At 46.7% G+C, this 14,771-nt stretch overlaps 1 protein-coding gene across 1 annotated transcript in view; it reads right to left on the bottom strand.

Moving 5' to 3' along the window:
* APBB2 (amyloid beta precursor protein binding family B member 2) overlaps window positions 1–14,771 on the bottom strand; it is a 381,693-nt gene that overhangs the window by 65,512 nt on the left and 301,410 nt on the right. The window contains 2 exon segments of the mRNA XM_032593000.1: window positions 4,690–4,817; window positions 8,446–8,592. Coding sequence (XP_032448891.1) covers window positions 4,690–4,817; window positions 8,446–8,592 — 275 coding nt within the window.

The following is a 14,771-nucleotide window of genomic DNA, read 5'->3' as shown; positions in this document are numbered from 1 at the left end:
GAGCATTTTCCAAAGTGTGTTCCATGTGACTGCATTTCCATGAAGAAAAGGGTCCCAGTGAACATCAGCACAGGAAAACCTCCAAGAGGGTCCAGAGTAAAGGGGCTTTTTGCACTTTGTTTAACCCAGTTTCCTAACAGACTCTAAAATCTTGTTTTTCCCTCTCCGGGACAGCATATGAACATCTTACCTCATTAGTTCCCCATAGACATGGCTACGGACGTCACTCCGAAACCCTCTGACTATCCCATCTACACAGTTTCCCTTCTCATGGGAAACAGACGGGATCGGCAGATACTACTGCATATTGGCAACACACACAGGGGTCTGTGTGTCAGATCCTTCCCAGAAGACAGATCCATATCTGCCACCACGGATATGGTGTTGAAGGCCCCCATGTTCAGAAACTATGTTTGCTTGCTTTGGATACCCGTATGACAGAAGAGGGAGAAAGCTGTTTCCCAGGGTCTGAATGAGTAAGAAGAGAGCTGTGGCCAGCAATCAGCATGGGCGCCTGAAAAACAGGCTCCTGAAATCCTCCCACCCATCCTTGAATGACAGCTGGCAGGCTCACAGAGGCAAGAGAGGTGGCTCTCCGTGGTCTGCCTCAGTCCCTGGGGGCAAAGTGCCAGCTCTAAGGCCCAGGGCCATTTGTACCTGTGAAGATGCCCTTCCCACAGCAGGAGGCAGCAGGGCAGGTGAATTCGGATACTCCCCAGTACTGCCTTGCATTGGAAATACAAGGCTTATGAAACTCCTTTCGCCAATCTGGAGGTCTGAGAGCCTTGATCTTTATCTTGCTGGGATCAAAAGGAACCAAAATACAGGGGCACCTGGATGGCTCGGTCAGTTAGGCACCCGGCTCTTGGTTTTGGCTCAGGTCATGATCTCGAGGTTTCATGAATTCAAACCCCGTGTCAGAGAGCATGGAACCTGCTTGGGATTCTCTCTCTCTCCCTCTCTCTCTCTGCCCCTCCCCTACTCATGCTGTCTCTGTCTCACTCAAAATAAAGAAACTTAAAAAAAAAAAAAAGAAGAAGCCAAAGTATAGACTAGCCGAGAGAGGAGGTAGCTCTCTGTTTGTTGGGCAGCAATGCAGAAGTGCTCTATAAAACACCACAATAAAGGCAGGCACAGCCCTCGAGAATAAGGCAAAGTTCAGCCCAGTCCAGCGATGACCCACACCCCACAGAGAGCCACCATCCGGTGTGACTGCAGCTTCTTCCATCACCCATGGTAAGAGGGTTCTCCAAATCAACCTTGGGGATCAGTGGGGGGTGTCACGGACAGATCACCTCCCCACCCAAAGTAAACTTACTCCCTAAGAAACTTCTCCAGAGGAAATCAAAAGCCTTGAGATAGTGCTAAACCCAAAATAACTTTAAACAAATTCTGAAATTCCATGGCTCAGTGAAGCACTCTGAATTTCAAGAAAGATTTTGTGCCCTTCGAGCCTCTGGAATGCATACTTTTCTTTTTCATTCGAACCTCAAGAAATCCCCTAGGAGCCCTTGCAAACGAATACACTGCCCTGGTTTGATTTTCTGTGTGTACCTGATCCCACTAACTGACAAGCAGATTATTACAGGGTTAGAGGGGAAGAAAGAGAATGGAATCGTAGGAGCTCGGGCTTGCAAAGCAGACAGCAGAGGGTCAGGCTTGTGGTAAGTTGTCCATAAATGTTAGGGACTGTCACTGGCATTACCATGGTTATCTTATTACTCACCAGAGAACACAGAGCCCAAGTTCCAAGGACTGTGCCTCTTGAGTTATAAATCAAATCAACAAGTCTTTGCTGGGCACCTAGAGTGCTGAGCTGGGCATGTAAAGGGCTGCATTCACCATATCGTCTCTTCCTCACATTTCATTAAACATATCTTTTTAGAATTCAGAGACACGGGGCGGAGGGGGAGAGAAGAAATCCCTTAAGAGAATCCATTTTCTCAGTAAGGAAGGTTACAAAGGAATGCAAAACGGGCTCATTTTTGCAAGCAAAATGAAACACTTTTATGTTTTATTCATGCAAAATGAAAACCCCTTTCCTTTGCAGCATTACAAATTGAATTTGCTCGTGTAAATTGCTGTAAAAAAAAAAAAAAAGAAAGAATTAAAAGCAAAAGAAAGTTAAAAAAAAAAAAAAGCAGGAATACAAAGGCCCTTTCTTCTAGGGAATGAAAGCTCAAGGGACCAATGGGGAGAAATAGAACCTTTCACTGGCAAACATATTTTTTTATTTACTGCTTCCAAAAGCAATCCGACTCAAGGGCCCCCAACCCAGTGCAGAAGCTTGAAGTCCTGACAGCTAGTGTGGAACTTGAGGGAATTTCTAAATGACACTTATCTGTTAACACTGAGTAAGAATAAGAAGCAGTTTCAAAAACATGGTTAACCGAGCCCACATTTCAAAAAACATAACCAAGGCAATGTAACCGAATTCATACTGCTATCATTGGGGGGCTGCGGGTGGGGGGGGGGGCTCTTCTTGCCTTGGAAGTTGGAGGATAACTGAACTCATCGTGTCTGGAACAGCCCCTCATCCCCCTGTATCCAATGATAAGCTGTCCTTGAAACCTGAGGTCTGACTCCTCCCATATTCACCCTGTCTTTGAAAGGAAGCTGTGTAATTAGATGTATCTGCTGGTCTCTGTTCCCTTCACGAATTAAGAGCTAACCTTCATTAACCATTTACCACGTCTCCATCACTGTGCCAGTTAACAATACGGACACAACTGTATATATACACAATATATACAAATGCTTTGTGGCCCCTATTATGATCTCCATTTCACAGATGAGAGAAACTGGGATTCAGAGCTTGAATAATTTTGTCAACTGGATTTTTGAGTATTTTTTTTCTCCCTGAACATGTGGCGTTTGGCCTCAACTTCAAAAACTGGGTAGGCTGAAACCGTCATCAATGAAAATCTGCTTATGGTCTAATCTTAAGAAAGGTTAACAATCCCATCTAGTTGTACATGCATATAATGATCTTTACCGAGGCTCCTGCCTTTAAAACAACCTTGGGGGACAGGAACCAGGCAAGAATCGAGCATCCTACACCCTTCCATTAAGGCTAATGTTTTCAATGATGAGCAAACCTCATCAGGTATTTTCCTTGTAAAATTAATCAATTCATATCAACTCATCCCTGTGGTGCTATAGCTCTGGCATGGTTAAGTGAATGACAGACAGGTGTATACGCACAAATTATCCACTCATTCCCCCCAGTGCACCTGGCCCAGCTGTCACCGTTCATCGCTCCATTACAAAAGCTCAAAGACACAACTCGGGGTGCCTGGGTGGTTCAGTTAAGTGTCCGACTTCAGCTCAGGTCATGATCTCGTGGTTGGCGGGTTCGAGCCCTGCCTCCGGCTTTGTGCTGACAGCTCAGAGCCTGGAGCCTGCTTCCGATTCTGTGTCTCCCTTGCCCTCAGCTCCTCCCCCACTCACACTCTGTCTCTCTCTCTCTCCCTCAAGAATAAACATTAAAAAAAAATCCAAAAGCTCAAAGACACAACTGTGCTCTTAGGAAGCTTTATCCAATCAGCAGGCACAAGACACTCCCGCTTTCTTTCTTGCAGACCGTTTATTCTTATGTCTGGTTATAGCAAAAATGCTTGTTCTTACACTGATGAGTGCATAACCATTTTTCTTTCTGCTTGGAACCTGAAACTGAATCAAAAGACTACCAAATCTACCGGGGATAAACCAAGGCAGAGCCCCCAAGAGAGGACCACACGACCCAATAAACCAGAATGCCCAGGAATGGAACCAGAATGCCCAGGAATGGAGCCATAAGCCCAGAAGAGCATCCTTCTGTCATCTGGGCTTTTCACTTGCTTTTGTCCATTTTCAACAAAGAAACAACTAATCATCGTATGCCTGATCCCTAAATGCTAGGAGATCCTCGGATACTTTGAGAGTTGCCAAAGGTTAGCTATAATTTAAGAGCTGAATGCATTTCATGTAGTCCAATTACTTAACAACGGTATCCAAGTATGAGGTCTGTGGTAACTGCCACTTTATTATTTAGAATATGTATTTGGATTTCCTTATTTCCAGCCATCCTAGAGAACAGACGATTCACAACACATCTAAGAAGTACTTGCTGTAAATAACAAACGTTCAGCAGAATTTCAGAAAAACACTGAATGGAATTTTGAGGTGACCAGACATATCAAATGTTAAAAAAGTTCGGGCAGCCCCAAACCCCAGAAGTTCCTGATCGGCATGATTTAATGATCTAAAGCTCGTGGTACAACCTCTCCCTTCACGCAAGCCCTCTAAGAAGGAAACACCAACAGGAGGGCTTCTGAAATGGCTAAGACTAACCCAGACTGCAGAGAAGAGGGGGAAAAAAGGGCAGGGGTCCAGAGAGCCTGGGTGAGTCAGCAACTCAGATGAGGAGGACGTGCAGGAGGAGAAAGATGCAGAACTTGAAGACAGGATCCAGAGTTGACAAAAGGTGTGAGGGGCAGAAACCAGGAAGGGAAGTGGTTTGGAGGGTTTATGAGGCAGGGACAGAGATGTGCTTTTACTCTTTCACGTTTCTAAGGACAGTCTATTGACACCTTTCATGTTCAGTGAGGGACAACAACAGCGAGGCCACACTTTGGTGTGAAGGAAGGACTGGAGCGGGGGGGGGGGGGGGGGGGGCGGGGAGGGGAGGCACCAGCGCAGGGTACTCACCGGCCGTTGTCGCGGCCCACGCCCCACACACGGATGCTCGCGATGGGCTGGGAGTGGAGCACGGTGCGGTCCATGGGGTCCACCAGGCTGAGTGTGTCGTTCTCCAGGATCAGGTACATGTCTTTCCCCTGGGGTCCCAAAAGAAAACACGCTCTTTTTCTCGGGAAGCTATGGGTCATGATACCTGCAGCCATCTAGGGACATCATTTCAAGGGGCAGAAGAAACCACCCTTCAAGTCTGTTATTTGTTTTCCTAAGAGCAACATCCTCTCCTAAGCCTAAGTCTGGGGCACCGGGGTGGCTCAGTCAGTGAAGTGTCTGGCTCTTGATTTCAGCTCAGGTCATGATCTCACAGTTCGTGAGATCAAGCCCCATGTCAGGCTCTGTGCTGGCAGGACGGAGCCTGCTTCGGATTCGCTGTCTTCCTTTCTCTCTGTCCCTCCTCCACTCATGCACGCTCTCTCTCTCTCTCTCTCTCTCAAAAATAAAGAAACTTAAAAAAAATATGCATGAATCTTTCATACTCCCCCCACACCCAGCTTCTCTCTCCATTTCCAAGTCCCCTCAAATGGATTTAGCCTGCCTTCTACCCAGCTCTTGTTTTTCATTATTTACAATTCTGAATCTTGACTCGGGGAAAAAAGGCTAATGGAGGGGTTCCCTGGAGAATCTGGTCTTTCGCTAACTCCACGCCTGTCATTCTCATCACCTGTCTCTGTCCATCCCTTCCTCTCTGGTCAGACCCTAGCAGGCATGTCCCCGACGGCCTTCCCACAACCATTACCATCCCATCCCTTGGTATGTACAGTACTTTGCATCTATGTGATTTGGTTGACAAACAGCAGGTGCATTTGTGGCATCTCTTGGTACCACAACAGCTAGTGTTTATAGGACTTTATCGCATTGCAGACATTATACCATGTGCTTCGGGCACATTGGTTCATGATCTTTCCGACTTGCCCTGAGAGCTTGGTTTGCTATTATCTCCAATTCACAGACAGGGAAATCGAGGCTTCAAGGTTAGGCAACATGCTCCAGGTCTGACCCAGAAACTGTAAGGCCTTTAGTGACACGGTGCTGCTGTAATGCCACAAGGAGAGGCCGAGGTTTCTCACTGCTTGCATGGCTCTTTAGGGCTTGGCCTCCTGTCTCCTCACATATGTTGGCTCTTTGGGGCCAAGAACACTGGACTATTCAATTTTATTCCCCCTGCAATTCCTCAGGCATCATTTGAGAAATTACTAAACATTTGCTGCACACTAAAAGACGGTGTCCATGGGGCAGGTTAAGCGTCCGACTTCAGCCAGGTCGCGATCTCGCGGTCTGTGAGTTCGAGCCCCGCGTCAGGCTCTGGGCTGATGGCTCAGAGCCTGGAGCCTGTTTCCGATTCTGTGTCTCCCTCTCTCTCTGCCCCTCCCCCGTTCATGCTCTGTCTCTCTCTGTCCCAAAAATAAATAAACGTTGAAAAAAAAATTTTAAATAAAAGACGGTGTCCTTTCCCCCACCCTTAGCTGAGGGCAGCCCTCTGGTGGTTTTCAGGAGATGCAAGATGGCTGTGCCTCGGAGAGCTGGGAACGGAGAGGGGGCAGGTCCCAGGTGGTGCCAACCAGGTGATGCACACTGGGATTACTAAGAGCTGTCTGGGCATGTCTGATGCCTTCTCCTTCCTCTCCGTCCTTCCCCCAGGAATGAAACACTGACTGTAGCCTAAGAGATCTTCAGCCAGACCTGCTAGTGAGTTGCCCCCAGTACAACTCCCACCTGGTAACCCCCACCCCACTTCTGTCCAGCTGCTGCATGGCAAACACCTTGCAGATACTAACACACTCTGAAAGCCTCTGTTTTAATGCTTTATGGGATGTGAGCCATGGTCCCCCTCACTGAGCAGGGTGATGCATTTCCTTTGAGCTAACTCAGCTTAGAAACCCCAACCGGTCCTCCCAAAGATCCCAGAGGCTGTCTTTGTTGGTTAGTTCTACTGGCCATCTTTACACTGTTGGTCAGAACCGATGCCAACTTCCAGCTGGTCGTCTAAACTGAGAATGGCTGGCTGAGTACGGAGTGTCCCTGAATGAAAATACAGTGTGTCTTCTGCTGGGTCATTCAGCACACTCTTAGCTTCCCATGCACATCCTATCGATTTTCTCATTAACACACGGCAGCTCTGGGCTGCCCAGTATAAAGTCTTGCTAATTTTTTGTTACCCCAACAGCGATGTGTATGCAGCCGTCATCTAAAGATGAGACACTCATCCAGCACTCATGACTATATTTTCAGTCAGTCACTCAAACATGTAAGGAGTTGTGCTGTATGTGTGAGGCATGGCAAAAAGGCAGAGCTCATAACCCTAAGCGTTGAGCTATACTTCATATACTATGAACTAGAAACACTGCCTGAAGAGTTTATTATTCAGAAGAGGAAAGAACTGAGAAAAACAGGAATGGCATAGCAGGGTTAAGTAGCAGATTTCTGGCCTGGCTGCTCCCTCACCCTATATCCCCATCCAAAGTTCTCTCTCTCTCTCTCTCCTGTAGGAATCCTGCCAAGTGGAGATTGCTTTAGAATTTTACTAAGCTCTTCTAAGTATCTAATGCTAAGTATGGTGGTATTCATCAGTCACTCACACATTAGTATAAATTACTTTCTTCTAAATCCTAGCTGAGATTTGTTCTTTTGGTGGAATAGCATTTTTAACTGAAGGAGATGGCAGGTAGATAATTTGGTGGGAAATACATGTCTGGGTATTTGGGTGGGAGGTGGGAAGTAATGCAGTGAAAGTATGGGAAAGCCAAATACCAAACAAATGTCCTTTTCTTGGACAGGAGAAAATTTTTCCCTCTTTTCCCCGTGCTCGAGATCTGAAAGTCTGGACGGCAATGCAGCCCAGCCCCATTCTAAGGTACAGAGACTCCTCCACAGGAAGCCTTGGGAGCCCCGCTCTCATTATGACACAGCTCCTAGGGTAACGTGACGGGGGCTCCAAACAGCCCATCAAAGATGTCAGGGCTCTGGTGACCCTGGGCATGGTTTAAGGGTCATGGATTCATGCAGCGAGCACTGTTTCCAGGTGCTTCTAACATACCTGCTCCCCAGATCTCCAAGCATGGTAGGCATATGGATTTTCCCGTTTGATATGATTTTTATACGAATTTGGTATTTTTACCTATTATTTTCCTTTCTGAAATGATGTCAACTAACATTTCAAAAACAGAATTACCTTATTCAAAGTGAGAAAAGAATATATAGGCATCCATTCTAAAAGCTCAGGTATAATACTGATTTTCAGATTATAAATAAAGCAGAACGTGTTATAAAAGGATAATTTGTCAACTTTTAGAGTACAGGGACATCAAACATTGCTGCGTGCATGTGTAGGGGTCACAGTACCCTTCGAGAACATACTTTCAGAGAGCTCTTCTCTCCTTCTTACATAAGGGTGCATCCGATATTGCATGCAAGTTTCGGGGTTTCGGGGCCCTAGCACCCATTCATACATCTCTGGGGCTCAGAGATACCAGGTCGGACCCTGTCATGTAGACACAGAGAACTGTTCTCTGCCAGGGCCCAGTCCTCGCTGGGATCTTGGCTGGGCTAACAGATAAATCAAAGGGTACACCATGCTCACACTACCTGCCTTTCTGGGAAAATGCACCTGATAAACATCCTCAGCATCACATCCCGCGGAGCTCTGGCGTCTCACAAAGCACAGCAGAGCATAAGCAAGCCTGCCATTAATTATTCCCACGTTTTACTCACCTCTCCCCAGATGCCGACCGTATCCCGGATGTCATTTTTGCAGTAAGAAAGCTGCCTGATGCAGTTGTTGACGGCAACGCTGCTTTTACCAGGGGCGAGGTCCTCCTCTGCCATTTCCACCCATCCCAGGGAACGCACAGCAAAACACTGGAAGACAAAGCAGAGGGCGTGAAAATACACACTGATCATGGCCCCTCTCCTCCAGTGTGCCAAAATCCCCTGCAAGGTAGCCCTAATGCATCTTCAGTTACTATATCATGTCTGGTCATCAAATTCAGCAAACAAATCCTCCATTGTTGGAAAATTACTGTGACTGTTTTTTACTGTTAAAAACATGTAGTGATAAACAACTTCTTGCCTACTTTTCTGTGTGTGTTCAGATTTTTGTCTCAGAGTGTAGATTACTAGAAGTGGAATTACAGGGCTAATTAGTACAAAGATTTTTAAGCTCCTTTACCTATGATAAGGCATTAAAAAAATTTTTTTTACATTTATTTATTTTTGATAGACAGAGAGAGACAGAGCACAAGTAGGGGAGGGGCAGAGATAGAAGGAGACACAGAATCCAAAGCAGGCTCCAGGCTCTGAGCTGTCAGCACAGAGCCCAACGTGGGGCTCAAACTCACAAACCACAAGATCATGACCTGAGCTGCAGTTGGACGCTTAACCGACTGAGCTGCCCGGGTGCCCCGGCATTTTTTTTTTTAAATAGTAAGAAATGCAACATCCGTGAAATTTACTACTTGTTAAACACCTAGAACAAGATAATGGGAGAGAGAAAGAATTAAATACATATTAGGTACTTGTTTCTAATATTGATAAAGCAAAATGTGTTTTCTAGTACCCAGAAATGAAGGAAAATAGGGGGAAAATGTGCTTTTGTGATAATAGGTCTCGGGTCCTATAGCATCTGTAATTAGCACCAAATCCTGAAAGCCCACACAATGGACAAGTTCATAAGATACTTTACAGCACAAATTCTTTTAATGGTTTTATCCTTTAGAGATATTTTATTTGAGATCACACTCCTTGTCTTCCTTTTAGAAATTCGTTTCTTCAACTGTTTCAAAATATAGAAAGTATTATATGCACATTGCAGCAAATGAGAAAATTCAAAGATGTATAGAAAAGAAATTCACGGGACATGTGAGGGGTAATTTGGCTACAGATCTGCTTGCTGTCAATCGCCAGGGATGCTAGGTGGCTGAAACAGCGGGGGGGGGGGGGGGGTGCTCCCAAGCTGCACAGCACTTGAAGAAGAGCCTTCCCAGCCCAGGCGGGGCAAAGGAGGGGCCCTGTCTCTGCAGGAGCCAACAGGCTGGCTCTCAAAGAGCATCTTGTAAAGGTCCCAGAGTGTACTTCATAACCAGACTGAAGAAGAGGCAGCTAACTAGGTATGAGCAGTGAACAGGATAGCCCAACTGTTGAAAAAGACAGAAAATGCCCACCACCTCCAGAATGCAAACAGCCAGGGTCCCCGGGGAACGGGGAATGTGCCTCGGTTCCTTCCACGGTTCCTTCCACGACCGCTGCCCTAAAGTAACCTCTAGCTTACTTAGAATACATTTACACTGAGGTTTTGAACCTCCCCCCAACTCACAGGGCTTGGCTGCCAGGGCAGTTCCAACAAGGACCACCGAGGGTGGAAGAACTCCCCCTCCCCACTGGTGGGAGGAGTCCCTTGGAGGGTTGGAGGCGGGCTCTTGGGAGGGCCCAGCTCTGACCCATAACCCGTGCTAGTATGAAAACCAGATAACCAACCGCCCTGTGCAGTTGCCATCTCCGGACCTGTCTGCTGTCCCAGCTGAGTGTACTTTTGCTTTGATCACTCTTGAATGGTTGCTTGCTTACGCGTGGTTCTGAATTCCTCCTTGGCCAGACTCAAGAACCAAGGCCGGGGAACACGACGACTTACTGCTGACGAAATGAAGAAATGCTACGAACTGTCCCAAAGTGACCACATTCAGTCCAGTTCCACCTCCCCTGTCTCGCCCCCACGCCCTGACAGGACACCTCCTTCCCCGAGTTGCTAACCACGTTCTCTCCGGGGGCTAAAAACCCCACCAAAGTACCCATCTATTTAAGCAAACGGCACACAGGTCCTTCAGCCTAGTGGGGACACAGTGAGGTATCTGCATTAGCACAGGGAACAGAACAGCAGCCCTGAGCTGACGGTGGATAGGATGCCTTCTACAAATACACCAACAACACAAGGTGTCCCTGTGACAGCTGCAGAAGCTACTCAGCGCTCTGTGTCCGGAGGGAAGTTTCTGGGAGACGCCCTCACACTTCATCCAGTGCAGTGAAACCACTCACAGGGGAGGCGGATGCCCACGGGCACGAGGGCGGCCGTGACCAGCAGGGGGGTGGCCTCTGTCAGTGGCGGGCCCGGCCCACCTGCAGCTCTGCTTCCTCAGCCCGGAGACCAAAGTGTGTTTCTCCTGGCGGGCAAGTCACACCCGCCCACACCATGGCACACACCTTCCCCAGCTCACAACCTCCGGGGGGGCAGGGTAGGGGGCTGTGCCCCTCAGTGTCCCTTTCTGCTTCCTGCACGTTAGTGTAACTCACTAACCTCCTCCTTGTTGGTTCCAGCGTGGCCCCACATCGGTAAAAACACAGTGCCACAATGATGGGGTTTTGGGGTGGCGGTGGGGTTGGGAGCTGACGGCCAAGAAAGAATTCCTGAGACGTCTTTTGATGTAAAGACAGTGATTTTATTAAAGCACAGGGATAGGACCCGTGGGCAGGAAGAGCCGCACTATAAGTGTGTGTGTGTAGGGGGGTGACCGGTTTATGGACTGGGGAAGGGGGAGATAAAGTTGAGAGAGTTCCTGAAGGAACTGTCACCTGCTGTCCATGGATTACTGGAGGCCTAGCTGTTGTCAAGCTAAGGTTGTTTTCCCCTCTAGCAAAGCATTAACGTTAAGACAGGAGGGAGTTCCCGGAGAAATGTTATACTCTGCCTGCCTCAAGGCACTGCAGGTTATAAGGAAACTGAAGTTTACCTGCCATTTCCTTCTGCCTTTGATCCCCCCATCACTATGGAGGGAAGGGTGATGTTGGGGCTCCAGGAAACTGAGTCTACGGGGTTTCGGGTTTCGGGAGATTAGGCTATTGATAAGATTGCCTTTTTCCCGTAATTTACTAAGATATTTGTAAACTGATGGAGACTCTATCAGTTTAACCATTTGTTTTCTGTCCTGTCCTTTGTCCTAGGGCAGCAGGAGGGCCTGAGGAATGCCACACATAGCTCACCTGGGGGCGGGGGAGGGTGCTATTAGCCTGTACTTTGCCCTCAGCTTGCCCCACACTCCCTCCTCAACAACCCACCCAGCCTGCTTTCTGATCTTGTCACATCCCACCTTGTGATGAAAAACTCTGCTTTTCCACCTTCACCAAATAAGCGTGTGGCGGTTTCCCCATAAGCCAACAAGCAGTTCTCAGACACCAGCTGGGTGTCCTACGACTCAACTCCATTCTGACGCCACCTGCAGACAGTCCCACAAGAGTGTCTCTCCTCCCCCTGCCCCACTGCGTCCTCCTCCCCCACCCCCCTGCCTCCCCCCCCCCCCCCACTTCAGATGCCAGTCACAAGCCCAGGTTATAGACTGCAGGTTCCAACAACTCACTCCTTGGATTCAGTTCATTTATTAGAACAGCTCACAGAACTCAGAAGCATTTTACTTACTAGCTTCCACGCCCGCCCAGGTACCCTGTTCTCTCCCATCTCCATGTGTTCACCATTCTTTTGGGTTTGTATGGAGACTTTATAACTTAGGCAAGATTGATTAATTCAGCAGTCACAGGTGCACTGGTGATGGAAGTCAATCTCCAGCCCCTTCCCTCTCCCCAGGGTCCAGGGGTGGGACTGAAAGTTCAACCCTCTACACACCAGGTTGGCTCCGCTGGCCACCAGCCCCAGCCCTGGGTGCTTTCCAACAGCCAAATCATTAGCATAACAAAAGTGATTAGCATCCCAATCACTCTCAGCACTTCAGGGAATTCCAAGGGTTTGGGGAGCTGTGAGCGGGGACCAAAGGTAAGCACCAAACACAGGAGAAATATATCTCAACATCCAAATATATTTTTTTCTTATAAATGACACTGTCACACATCTCTAGTGCTCTCCTCCTGTGTCAAAAAAGAATTGGAAACTCTTTTGACTTGGAGAACATTTATATCATCCCAACCTACTTTAACGCAGAAAATAAACACAGCACAATTGTATCATCTGACACAACAAACCAGACATTGTCCAAATGCCAAAGGTATTATTAATTCATTTACTCCTCACGTCAACCCTTTGAAATCAATACTACGTTAACTATACCCATTTTCTAGGTGAGGAAAGAGAAGGAAGCATCAGGCTAATAAGTGGTGAACTCAGGGTTCAAACCCAGGCAGTCGGACTTCTGGGCTCCCACTCTTAACCACTCTCTATCTGTCTGAGATTTTGCTGGAGGAACAGTGTCAGAGAGGGCAACAGAACAGCCAGCAACATCAGCACAACTGTGAGTATATATGGCCCAGAGCAGGGACAGCCTGGATTAAAATCTCAGCTCTGATTTACTGGTACTGTGATCTTGCCAAGTGATTCACACGATCCCAATTTTTTCCTCATTTACTAAAATGGAAAGAACACGCTGAACATTTGTTGAATGGAAAGAGCAAATGAATAGAGTGCTACAATAAATCTTAACTGGAGTTATCAAAGGGGGAAAGAAATGAAAGGACAGATTTGAAGTCAGGGTGACCAAAGGGTGACCACATGTTCCGACCGTCCCCACGATAGTTCTGGTTTATGTTTGCTGTTCTAGCAAAATCACTGAGTGGCTCCTTTTACTCTCAAAAGGGTCCCAGTTTGGATAATAAATTATTATAGTCACTCTAGTCAAATTCCAGTGATTCAGCCTCTGATGTGAAAACTGAGATTTGAAGGGGATACTGTGATACGCCCAAGTGGAAACAGCGTTCGAGATTGACAGAAGCTGCCATCAACAGACCATCTGGTGATCCTGGCAGAGGTGAACGACAAAATGCCAGTATGACCATATGAATGGTCATATGCCCTTTAAACTAGAAGCCAGGAACACATTTTGCCTGCTACAAAATCCTACAGCCCGTAAATACTCAAAGGAATTTATTAACAATAAGTAGGGAATACTGGCTGCTTTTTGTCCTTTGAGTTCAAGATTTCAATCTAAACAAGCTCACTGAAACTCAAGGGTATTTTTCTTGGCTAAGAAATGCACATGGTGCATGAAGTGCATTGTTTGTCACACCGATAAAAAGAAAACAAGACCCCTTACTATATTATTACAACGAATTTAAGTAATTTTCCTTGTGCAATCTTGCTGCTGTTGTAATTCAGTTTCTGATCTATAAAGCTTCACCACGGGTCCCCGTGGCCTAAGTAAGAGGAAACAGGTGTAAGAGGAATAGCCGAGAACCACCAGGGAGCGAGCTTGCCTTCCTACCGAAGAACCAAGTGACAAAGAACAGCCTGTGCTGTTTGGTGCTGCCCCCGTGTGGCGAGGAAGGTTTACAACTACCACCACTTTTCCTTAAGCTCAGAAATAATGATACTTAGTGTAATCAGCTCTGGGAATAAACATTTGTTTCAGAGTACGGAAAGAGCCCAAAATAGTCAATCAAAAAAACCCAAATAGTCAATCAAAAAAACCCAAATATTTAACCTTTTTCAAAATTTAAAGAAAAAAAAAACCAATGTTTGCTCTTTGATGTTCCTTTTTCTTCTTTTTCTTTCTTTACTTCTTTTCTTTCTTTTCTTTCTTCCTTTCTTCCTTCTTTCCTTCCTTCCTTTCCTTTCTTTTTAAAATTTTAAAGTAATCTCTACATCCAACATGGAGCTTGAACTCACAACCCCAAGATCAAGAATTGTACACTCCACTGACCAAGCCTGTCAGGCACCCCGATGTTCATTTTTCGGTAGCTCTTTACCAAAAGGGCACAAATGAGTAATGGTTCAGGGAAAGGACAGTGTCATCGTATGAATCTGGATTTAAGTCACAACTTTGGGGAAGTCACTTCAGATCTCTGAGTCTCAGTTTCTTCATCTGCAAGGTGGGAATAATAACAGTACCTATACTTTATAGCATTGTTGTTGGGACTACATGAGACAATGCAGACATAGTGCCTGGAATACAGGAAGAACTTGATAAATGTTTGTTATATTATTGACAGATTTTAACTTTCCTATGTGTGGGTTTTAAAGATCTCTCTAGTTTCACAGACTACAGCAGAGGCTAGCATGTGGAGATGTGCTGTGGTACATGCAAGCACAGTACCCACAGGCCTCTGTT

The sequence above is a fragment of the Lynx canadensis genome, chromosome B1, assembly GCF_007474595.2.
Source record: "Lynx canadensis isolate LIC74 chromosome B1, mLynCan4.pri.v2, whole genome shotgun sequence".
Classification (NCBI taxonomy): Eukaryota; Metazoa; Chordata; class Mammalia; order Carnivora; family Felidae; genus Lynx; species Lynx canadensis.
This window is presented reverse-complemented; position numbering and strand designations above follow the sequence as displayed.